The sequence below is a fragment of the Drosophila arizonae genome, chromosome 3, assembly GCF_054131065.1.
Source record: "Drosophila arizonae isolate 15081-1271.41 chromosome 3, UAZ_ARI_1.0, whole genome shotgun sequence".
Taxonomy (NCBI): domain Eukaryota; kingdom Metazoa; phylum Arthropoda; class Insecta; order Diptera; family Drosophilidae; genus Drosophila; species Drosophila arizonae.
The window spans coordinates 11,514,345-11,526,565 of NC_142923.1; the positions used below are offsets into that span (position 1 = coordinate 11,514,345).

Below are 12,221 nucleotides of genomic sequence, written 5' to 3' on the forward strand. Positions count from 1 at the left end.
AAGAAATAACTACTATTATTATTATAATTATAGCTTACTTAAATAAGTTCGACTACTATGACATTATGGCGTTTTATTTTGTAATTCTGAGAAATGTGGTTGAGGTTGTAACATATATTTCATAAGTTAATTGAAATACAAGAGTGACTTATTAAGTCGAATATTTTTTTTATTGTTTTTATTATATAAAATTAGATTTCTTTTTGGGCTTACACTTTTATACAAAATAGAACATTTGTATAATATATACAAAACTAATAAATTAGTAAATTAATTGCACTTTAATTTTCCACTTTGATTAAATAATAATTGTCAAAAGTCATATAGGCATATTGCATATTTGATATATAGTTTTTGAAGCCGCTTCTTAAAGCGAGCTTCCGTAAATCTATATAAATAAATAATGCATTTGTGCAACTCTCACTGTTGCCACACTCTACACATATTCTCTTATTTATTATCGGGCAACAATTTTCTGGCCAGTGTACTAAAGTTTCGTTTCGTTTCGTTCGTTTCTTCTACTGATAACTTTTGTTCTTGGCCATGTTTATATAGCCTCTGCTTGCTTTCTATTAGTTTTTGCAAGTGTTTATATGAGCTCTAAGAAATATGAGCGCTCAGTGACTGCCCGCCTGTTCGCCTGCCTCTCTGGCCACTCCTCGTCGTCTCCTCCACCGATGTGGTCATAAAAATTGTAGAACAGGCAATGCCAACAGTCCAAAATGGCAAATGCTCCAAGCGCCAACGAACCAAAAATGAAATGGCTTAAGCTTTCTGCCTGTTTGTGTGTTGTTGCTATTGTTGTTGCTGTTGTTGGTGTTGCAGTTGTTGCTGCTGCTGCTGCTCAAATATAAATGCATTTGCGCCCGACCACAAAATGTGTTCAACCGGAAATTGTACGTGGAGAGTGCATGAGTGGGCGGTTTGGTTTTCAAGGAGGGGCGTGTGTGCGGGCAATACACTGTTTTTCGATTGGCAAAGAGGCATATATTGGAGGACTGACATAATGCGGATATAATGATATATTTAAACATATGAAACTGTTTCTCATGTGATGGAATTTTAATACAGTTCAATACAGATCAGTAAGAATCGATTTGAAGAGATCTGACAACCGAATTTATATTTATATAAGGCATATTCCCGTATGCGATTAGCTATGATCACACTAGACAACTAAGTTATATTTCTAGGCACATTATGCATTTGCATAAGTCTACTATATATTGTCTCCTTTTTAGCTAGATTTAGCCATTTTTACAGACAATGGATATATTTTAATTATTCTCTGTAAATTAACTAACCTAAGCCAGTTTTATATGTTGTACATTTACACTGTTAAGAATTTTAGCCTTTTTTTTTTTACAAATTCTAGTCGAATTTTTAGTTTTGGCATGAACTCTTTAACTCCTTAAGCAGAGTATTTCGCAGTCAATCAAATGGCAAATCGCAACTGCTTTCGCTTGTTTGTGTGTGCTTCTGTTTGTGTTTGTGTGTGTACGCGTGTGTATGTGTGCGGAATTGGGCAGTGGGTTTTCGGTTGCTTTGACAATCATTGCCATACGTTCCATTAGCTTTTTTAAGCGCCTATTGCTGTGGCGACTATGGCTTTAGCTTTAGCCATGGCCATGGCTATGGCTATATCTATCACTGGCTATCTGGCTACCTATATGTGCGTGCTGAAAATTTAACAGATTTTTGCGTGTGCGGCTTTTCTATATTGCGGTTGGTCAAAAAGCCGCTGCGGCTAAGCCTATGTGCTGAGTGCTAAGCATCGGTCCAGTCAGTCGGTCAGCCAGTCCAGTTAGTCAGTCAATCTGTTTGTCAAACTGTCTGCCCATCAGGTTTGTGCGGCCATGTCATACGGCTCTTATTTGCATCGATGGGATTCAAAATGGAGCTAAGCAGTTATTGGACTCGTTAACGTCATCATTGCCATCAGTTGCACCTGCCTGACTCTGCACTTTTTGCCAGCAATGAAGCGTCAAAGTGCAAATGAGCCAGGACACACACACACAGAGCACACATACACGCACACACACACACACACACAAGAGAGAGACGTGGAATGCATGCAAGCAACTCTGTGCAAACAGAAGAAAATGCACTCATGCAATATGCAGCAGGTAATCTCGTTTCTTTTAATCGCTGTTTGACATCAAAATTAGAATTTCTTAAGATGCCAAGAAGATGCCCCAACTATGGTACTCAGCATAAAGACATCCTTTATTGCAAGTTGTTTGCATAGCTTTTACGGCATAAGACGCGACACTCTATTTCAAAAGACACCTTTGATTGGGCAGGTGTGTGTGTGTGCGAGTGTGTGTGGGTGTGTGGCCCGTTCTTTGCATAGGCAAATTGAAAATTGATGGAACGCTTTTAGAGCTGACCACAGTTTGCTTGGCAGTTTGCTTGGCATCAATTCGAAATTATACTTCCTGGCAATCCTCAAACACAATGCAATTGCCATTTAGCTCGCTATAGCCTCAATGCATTGCACTCCCATTTTGTTTTCTTTTCCCCTTTTTTTTTGTGCCTTTACACACTCTGATTCCCTCTATGCTAGTTGTGCCTTGTTTGGTTGCATTTGGGGAGTTGATCCTCTACGGTCCACTATTGATGCCGTGACACGTTCCAACAATCGCTCACTTTGACGTCTTCTATGGTCCTGTGTCTGAAGTTTTTCCTATTATTGTTTACTTTTCTTTTGCACTTAGATTCCATTCTTTTGTTCTCATTGCCTCTCTCTCTCTCTGTCTGTCTCTTTCTCACCCTCTCTCTGTTTTTTTTGTTGCTGTTGAGTTCAAGTTTTGCATTAACAAAAAGAAGGGAGATGGAGAAGGAAAATTGCAGCAAGAAACTTGAATTGAACTTGACACAGTCGAAGCAGCAATACTCTCGTTCACCTTTTGCCAATAAATTGTTTTGAGTTGACTTTTAGTTGAAAACTTGATTTTGTTAACGATAGTTTTAATGTTGGCGGTAGTTACACTTGGCTGAATTGACGGACTCAACTTGATGTATGTAAGTAAAATAAATATACATATATATATATTTTTTTTTTGTGGTTTTTTGTTGACTTAACTTTGCTGATAATATTTGGATAAAATATTAAATTTGTGTGTTAAAGCATATTTTTATTTAATTAATTTTTAGAAAATTTTCTTAATATAAATAGTATTCAGCAGAACATCGTCCATCATATATACTAATGAAATTTTGAAAAGCCATGTCTATAGTCAATGTTAAGTACAGATATTTCAAAATATTTTCCCCTTTTGATTGAAGCATGCACAACCTATATTAGATTTACAACAAAGTAATATCTATTAAGTTATAATATCGATTAAATATATAGAAATTGTTTGTATTATTTACACCTTGCGCTCATTTTGTAGTTTCCCTTGAGCTTTCGTATGAAATCCTTTGTGGCATTATTTATGTTTCGCTTCAGACTCGGAACAGCCATTGCCTTAAAGCGCTTAGCTGAGCCTTGTTTTCATTCGTGTGATTGGATTGTGCATGGATAGAAAGACAGAGAGAAAGAGAGAGAGAGAGAGAGAGAGAGAGAGAGAGAGAGAAAAAAAGGTAAGAGACAAGAGGAAAAAGGGGCAACAGGAAGTTCTACTGATGTCTGTTTGTTTATGTATTCCATTGTATTATTGTTTAGTTGCTTGGGAGACCCAGATGTGCCATGGGTGGAGCAGCAGCTGGAGCCTTGCCACATGCATTCAGGTGAAACACTTTTGCAATTTCACGCGGCCAGCCTCTGAACCTCAAAAGGGTAAGGCGGGGCCAGTGAGGGCGGGTGGTAGGTACATTCCTCATGCCTCGTTCGTCCTCGTTCGTCCTGGCGCTGTGCGAGTGCCAGTTACGTCAGCAGTTGACTGAAAGACAAATGGAAGCTTCACTTGGCTTGGCTACTGGCTACGCCAGCAATTAAAGGATTTCATGTTGCTGCTGTTGCTGCTGCTGCTCCTTCGGCTCTTTTTTCGCAGGATGAGTGCACAGAATTTTTTTGCTGCTCTTGTATCCATTTAGTCACTGTTAGTTTTAACTTTAAGGGTCATTTGTCTCTTGCAAAACTTTTCGTCTCACTTTGTTTTGCCAAGTTGCGTGTCATGGTGCAGGGCTCTGAGCTTGTCTGGTTCGAGTTTTGGTCTAGCCAAATTATTGGCCCCATGTACACTATATACGCTCATCTACATATATACATTTACACAATATATATATATATATATATATATATATATACATATATATGTATGTACGCATCGCCATAAACAATATAAATTTATATGTGCTGTGAAACATTTTAATTAATCACTAGAGGGCATCAATTGCATTTTGCATGCTAATAATTTATGTTATAAATATTCCACAATCTCTGTCCCACTCTTGCTCTCTCTTTCTCGCCCATGATCATATATGTACGCATACATAATTTAAGGCTTCTCCAACTCCTAAAATGCTATTCCCCCCCTCCTTGCCTGTGGCGCGCATTTCAAATGAATTGATATTCAATTATGCCAAACAACTCTCCACCATGGCAAACAATTGAGCTTTGTGTTTTTTTTTGGTGGGGCGCGTGGCTGCTGCGGCTGCTCCTGCTGCTCCTGCTACTCCTGGTGCTGCTGATGACGCCCAGCGCTAAATATTAAACAGCAAACAATAAATATTTATTTAGGTTTGCAGTTCATATTTTACAATATTTGATGCGGTCGTAATTGTTGTTCGTAAAGTGCATAAAAAAAGAACAGCCTGCAGTTGAGGGAAAAGCTTACATTGAAAATGGGGGAGCCCTGTGGACATCGGGGGAGCAGAACATTTAGTGATAAATTTGGAATCCCAGACCAATGCGTATTTGTAATAAAGCTTTAGCCGGACTAATATATACATATATATATTTTTTTATTATTATATTTATTATATATTTAAGCATATTAATTAATAAAATACAAGTAAATAGAATTCCTTCAGAGTTGCATTTAATACATATTTGAGAATCGAAGAGAAGACTGCATATTAATAAGCTAGATAAATAATTCATATAAATGATTTGATTCAATATAAATAAATACAAAAATAAATTGTACATTTTAAAAAATGGTATTAAAACATTAATTCACCATAAATTGATAAATTCACTATAAATACATTAATAAGCAATAGAAACATAAAATATGATTTAATCCAATATATAAATAAATAAAATAAATATAAATACATTAACCAAATTTTGCGTTTAGCAGGGGACGCTTTTTATATATTTAAATTAATTTAATACAAATATATATATTTTTTTACTCTTATTTTATTTTCAAATTTCAATTCTGATACTTACAATTTGATTTGTTTATGGATTTTATGATTGTACAAAAATCTAAAATTTCTCAACATACCCATTCTATGTTCACTAATGATTTGTATAATTATATAGCACTTAAAACTGTTTAGCTGTTTAACATTCTTCATAAAGTGCAACCCTCTTGATATCCATATTTCTGCAAATATTCGACTAGGAAGCGATTACGAATCTTTTTATGTATTTTGGCTGCTAAGCTTAGACGGGCTGGATCTGTGTGACCCATCTTGATGCCCGGCTTGTGCACCAGGAACGCATTATCTAGGGTAAGAAAGCTATAGTCCATTAGGCACAGGGCATAGGAATGAACCATCTTGTCGGACATGCCCTCCCAGCTCAAACGCTCGTCGTACTCAGGGTCATGAATCGTTCCAATATAGATGGGATCCCAAAGGTTAAGGCGTTTGCTGACACTGAACACATTGATGGATTTGGCATTATCCGTTTGGTTGATCCAGATGGGTAGATTTTGTGCCTTGTTGCATTGCGGACAAACATGGATATGAAAGGGAATCGCCTCACCCGTAGCCAGTTGCCTCCTCAATTCCATTTTTGTGGACGGAATCGTGGCATTCGCGTGCACCTCGAAGATGTTGAGTGGATAGACAATGCGCTCCTTGGTGTTGACCAAATGCATATTGGCAGTCAGCATCTTCAGAAAGCCGTCTACCAGGCCAGGTGTGGGATACAGTTCGATATCGGAGGCAAGTATGTAGTGTGTGAGCGATGCCTGCTTCGCAATATTACGTCCCACATTGATGGGATAATCGAGTTCACGTTGGCTTCGATAGAGTGCACTTTGCGGCACGTTGTGGAATGGCGCAGCTCTTGTGCATTTCACTTTCATGCTGCCTAATGACTTTTGTGCGTAGACCTTATCGGGCATATGCTCCACATGGAAGTAGATATGAAAGCTAACCCAGCGCTTGATTAACTCACGCTCCGGAGCACACTGCCGCAACCACATGATGCTGTGCACGGTCGCCTTGAAGTCGGTGCCAGGTGCGTAGAGTGCCAAGCTAATTGGCGCCCGCCAGCGCTTCACCAACGGAGCCACATTACTCAAATACCGATAGTCTCCATGCGTGGTATAGGTGACACTCGTCGAGCAGCGTATGAGGCCATGGTTAGCGGGCACATAGTTCATCAGAGTCCAATAACTCGAGTGCTGCATCTTCGCGAATTTCGTCTCTCGATCCGTGCAGTTGACGGCGAGGCGCAGGGCAATGAAACGCAAAGTCTCATCCTCATCTGCCTCTTTCAGGCCGCCTGAATAATCCGTTTGCAATTCGGCTATCGTCTCGCTCAGCCATAAGCAGAGGCACAACAGCCACAAACATGATTTGAGCATTGTCTTGTTAGCTTAGTTTTTAATTAATTGTGTATTTGCAGATATTTAAATGAAAAACAAAAACTTATTTTAGGTATGAAGAAAGAGAGAAAAAAAAAATTCAGTATTTGATTTGAAATTTGGAGTTCATTTAAATTTATTAGTTTTTGGCATAGTTTACTTTGTTGACTTTGCTTTACCGATATTTAAGGTGTACTATTTGTGTTTATATATTTTGTTAAAATTGTTAGTATTATTAGCAAAAATAAACAAAATATTAAAAATTGTGTCTATTCCAATTCGAATGTGTTTTGCACAAATACAACCTTTGCTGAACAAGTATACAATACTTTCAAATTGGATTTTGTGTTTTATAGAAATACCATGAGGCTGTGACTTATTTCTTTTTGCACATATCAAAGTTGAGTTTTTGGTTGTAATTAAATCTTAAAATGTAAATAGAACTATCCACATTCACGAACTAACCAAATTTTCGCCCCAATTCGATATGCTAGCAAATAGATTATAATAAATATATTCTATAGATATTTTATAAAGTAAATGTATATATTCACCAAATGTGTATACTATATTACTACTTCTACTATATTTTATATATTGGCTTATTGTGTTGCCACAGAATTTAATGCATGGCAATTTATTTGGCCGCACAAAAGCTTCAAATGCAATGTCAAAATGTTCTAAAACCAAACTCCACTCAAGAGAAGTGCTACTACTCAACATTCGTCATATGACAGTAGAGCCTAGCACAGCTATAATTGTATTCGCTGGCAAATTGATATTTTTTCTCTGAAATTTGGCATCCATTGAAATCAATATTATGTAAATAATCTGTTTTCAAGTGAGCCTACTATTGATTAGCGCGAAATTTTAATATGCAGCCGGCGCAAATATACAATTAATAAACAAAATTAATGTACATTGTTATTCATTGTTGTGTGCCCATTCCTAAATGCCGCAACTCTCGCCGGACACAGCGAAATTTTAATTATGCCCCATCGAATACAAATATATATATATATGTACATACAAATATCTGGAGGTATGTACGTATGTATGTATGGAAAATATTAGTAATTACGAGTTGAAAATTCATGAAAATACAATTTGCGATTATTGTTATTAGTGTCAGGCAACAGGCAACAGGCAGCAGACACTGGCGGCGCCAATACTCCCCTCCCCTTATCCCTTTCTCTTGGCCCCACAACCTTCAATGGCGTAAAAGTTTTACGAGCTGCGTCGTCGAGCGACAGCAGCTGAAAAATTTATAAATTCAATAGCACCTAATTAAAATTAAATCTGAAAGCTTGTTGTATCGACGACGACGACGACGACGACGTCGACGGCTGCAGCGGCAGCGGCAGCGGCATTGGCACACAGCTTAGGCGCCGGTAACAGTATCAGCAGCAACAGCATCAACGTAAACAGTTACAACAAATATGTGCTCAATAGTGTGCGTGGCTGTTTTATACCCTGTAAATAAATGTTGGTGTTGGTATAAAGTGAACTGGATTATATTCATTTAGAGTATATCACTTTGGACTTTGAAAACATGGGAAATTATTACTGATAATCTTTGCGAGGAACTTTAAAACTGTAAAAAATAAGCTAAATTCGTAATTTAATAATTAGCTCGGCTCATTTCAAATATCATGTAGAAGAATATAATATAATAGCCTTATGCGTTGGGCCACTATATTAAATATGATCTGCTCAAACTAAAGCATAATGAAAATTAAAAAATAAATACTATATTAAATTATTATATTATATAATATTTTAATATAAATATATTTAAGACAATTTTTAAAATGTTATTTATTACCTTAATTTTTAAAGACATAATTTTTTATTTCTTCATTCAATTTTTAGTTTCTTAAGACATAGTTTTTAAAGTAAACTATATTTATAATACGATACGTATACCTTATATTAAATACTTAACAAATCGTACTTATTTTATATAAAACTTCAATAAGGTTTAAAGTATAAAAAAAACAAACGATTTTTTGATGTTAATCAATCATATAAACTATATATAAACTTTCTAAACTATATATTATATCACTGCTTTTATTCATACCCATGATGTGTATACTTAATAGTCAAATAGGATTTCTATTTCTGTAAGCTTATGCAAAATAGCTGATCAAGCTTCAATATCTCTTGCTGTTCCAGATTTATCATCTACTATCTCTAAGTTTTATCAGGTTAAGAAACACCCCTTTAGCAAATTGTAATAGGTATGCTTACGCGAGTTACTGGCAAAAGACGGGCAAGGATGCTGCCTAGGTTTGCTGTTGCTGTTGCTGCTAGCAGGATATGCACGGTAAATGCTATAGCCGGAAATGAACACGTACTCAGTGTGTGTGTGTGTGTACCTGGAAAAAGTTTACCAGCTGCCTCAGTCGAGCTCTGCAGAGCTTATTTATGAGCTGCTATACTGCGTGCGTATGTGTGTGTATGCAAGCGTGTGTGTGCCTGTGTGAGTACAATATTAATTATTGAAAGATTTCATATCGGCTTAAAGTTTCTGCTGCCGTGTTTTAGCCTGGCTTACGCCCAAAAGTATGCAATGCGGCAAGCAAATTGAAGTCACTTGTCGCATGCATCATCATCATCATGTTCAGCCTCATCATCGTGATGGGAAATCCAATTTAAAGCATCTAGCATCTTCTTCTTCTTCTCCATCGTTTGCAACTGACCAAGCATGGGCTGAACTGTGGGCTGCACTGTAATACGAACTACTTTAACCCCATGGACCTGGCGGGTTCACTTTAGCACTTCGACTGTTGCACTTACTCCTCGAAGTCAGGCGCTGGAAATGAACCAATAAATCAGTTTATAATGGCAAAAAGGCAAAGGCAAACGGCAAAGGCAAAACGCAATATGATGTCAGGGCAAACTTTTGGCGCCTCTTTTATAGCTGCAGCAAGAGCCATAGCAACTGCAACAACAACAGCAACAGCAGCTGCATAGATCAATGAACCAAACTCGAAAGTGTTTTACGATGCGCCTGAAAGCAACGCAATGGAATTATATTTACTTGTGTGAGCAATAACCAATCCAGAGACCAAGACATTCACTCCAAATGGCATTGTGTCGGCTGTAAGGGATACGAATGGCGATTGATAGCCCAAAATCGGAGTGGAAAAATCGAGTGTGAAATGTGAACATACTGAAGAAACACTTTACTTTGCTGCTAAGGTCAATGGAACTAATTGAAAATTAAGTATCTTCTATTATTCAGATGAAGTATTGGTAGATCAATATTAAAATTATGTTTATTATTCTTATTAGATGAGAGCTTTGATTAAAGGTCCTCTTTATCGCACCTATGATGAGCTCAGCATAGACCGCAAGGACTCAGTCAGAAAGTATTAAAATAGCTAAAAATGTTTCCATTTGATATTTCTAAGAACTTTACCAACCACTAAATTTTGATAGGTATAACGAATTCAACTCTTAGTATCATCATATTTATCTTAAATATTTGCTATGTATTTTTTGAATGGATATATAGATTTACCGACTTCTTTTATTGTGATATATGTATATATATATAGCCAGTTCTTAATAAATCGTCATTAACTTATTAATTAAGAAATGAAATGCAATGCTCACAGTAAATTTAAATTCATTTGAACTGATTCATATTATTAATGTCAACAGAAATTTTATTTTACATTTATATTTTCCTTACAAAATTCGACAGTTCTTCGATTCATATTTTGTGCGGCCCTGGCAAATGTAGTCTTCTGCTGGATAAAAGCTGTCAAGCATAAAACATGTAAAGATAAACTACTGCAAAAAGAACTGTAACAAGTGTTGCATTTTTGCTACCAAATCGTCGTAAGAGAGGGGTATATTCGTTTGGTGGAAATACTTATGCAGGCTGATAAATTACATAAGATATATTAAAACATCAATTTTAAGAAAACTATAAACTACAAAACTAGATATATGAAATATATCTTTCAACTTAGGGTTTATATAAAAAAAAAAAAAATTCCTTTAAAGCTTCTATTTTTAGAGTAAGCTAAACAAGAGAAAGAAATTTGATTGTTTTAGGTTTGTATAGGGTATCTGTTAGTCGCATCATCTTGCACATGCACTCTTGCACATGTTTTGCAGATGTCTTTGTATAATACACATAAATTATAACATGTAAACAAATATGTATCTATAAATATGTACAGATGACTAGAAAAGTCTGCTTGTCAACACTCAGTGCGACAACAACAACAACAACAACGGCTGTGACTGTGACAACAACAACTATAACTACAACAAGGAAGCACAAGAATTGGAGGCGGAGTTCGTGGTACAGTTGGCCACGCTGCATATTTTAACATTTCCGGTTTCATTTCACAATGCAAACAAAATGGCCGGCCGACGTGTTTCCGGCGCAGCAAGGCAACTCCTACCTGCCTTGACCAGGAGCCCAGTCACACACACACACACACACACACGCAAAATGGCTGCGTTGGGGGCGTGCAATCGTGCGATGCGCTGACAAATGCCAATTGATTAGAGCCGTGTCCTCATCATCATCAGCATCATAACGGGCTTACGATCATAGCCACCGCCGAATTCGAGAAGCCAAAGCTGATAATCAATGCAAATAGTTTCAGATGCGCCGTGAGAGCTTTATTTCACATTTATTCAGTTCAGTTCAGTTCAGTTTGTAGTTTTTTTTTTTTTGTTTTCTTGCCTTGCATAGTTTAAGTGCAGGTTTTTGGGTTCAGATTTTGCGCTTAACTCTTTAATCTTGCTGCCTTTTTTCTTACTCTATTTTTTGTTTTGTTTTGTTTTATGTTTTTGTTTTTTTTTTTTTTTTTGTTGGCTGCGCGCAGTCGACATAAAAAATTTACCAGTTGATTTTATGCTGGATTAAGCTTAAAGTTTATACTAAAAGGAACTAAGCAAGCGTAAATGGAGCCTGCTCGATTTTCCCTTTTACCACAGCTTTCTTCTTTTATTTTCCACCCTTGTTGTTGTTGCTGTTGGCTATCTTGCGATTTTGTTGTACACGGGGCCCTTGTTAAAATAGGTTTACGGTGCAGAGGCCTTCGATTCATGGTTTGCCCTTTTACATGTTTGTTAGCCAATGTGTGTGTGTGAGTGTGGGAGCGGGTTGAAGGACGCGTGCAGGCTACGTCTGACTGATTCCATAGACCCGGTTGCTCACCCGTTGGGCCTGTGTTTGAAATATTTGCCATGACAGTTTTTGTGGGTGTGGCGAGACGTTTTTGGGGGTCGCTGCCTCCAGCGCCCACTTCACATAATTCAATAGCTCTTGCGAAACGGCGAGTCCATCAAGCCAGTGTGGAAATTTGTGGCACTGCTTTACGGGCTTATACACATCGTGGCCAATTTTCGTAGCTGGCTGCCAAACCCTCCGTTAATAGCTCCATTATATAATTATTGTGCATTATTGTTGCTTGTCTGCTGCGACTGCACCCACCCACAATTCCTGCCACCTGTTTGGCTCGTTTTTGCTCT

General features: G+C 37.2%; 1 protein-coding gene across 1 annotated transcript; it reads right to left on the reverse strand.

Annotated features, from left to right (window-relative positions):
- Nucleotides 1-5,296: 5,296 nt before the first annotated feature.
- Nucleotides 5,297-6,900, reverse strand: LOC108609661 (beta-1,4-glucuronyltransferase 1). The gene has a single exon (XM_018001384.2). It carries the CDS (start codon nucleotides 6,714-6,716, stop codon nucleotides 5,472-5,474), a length of 1,245 nt encoding a protein of 414 aa, XP_017856873.1. The 5' UTR covers nucleotides 6,717-6,900; the 3' UTR covers nucleotides 5,297-5,471.
- Nucleotides 6,901-12,221: the final 5,321 nt, after the last annotated feature.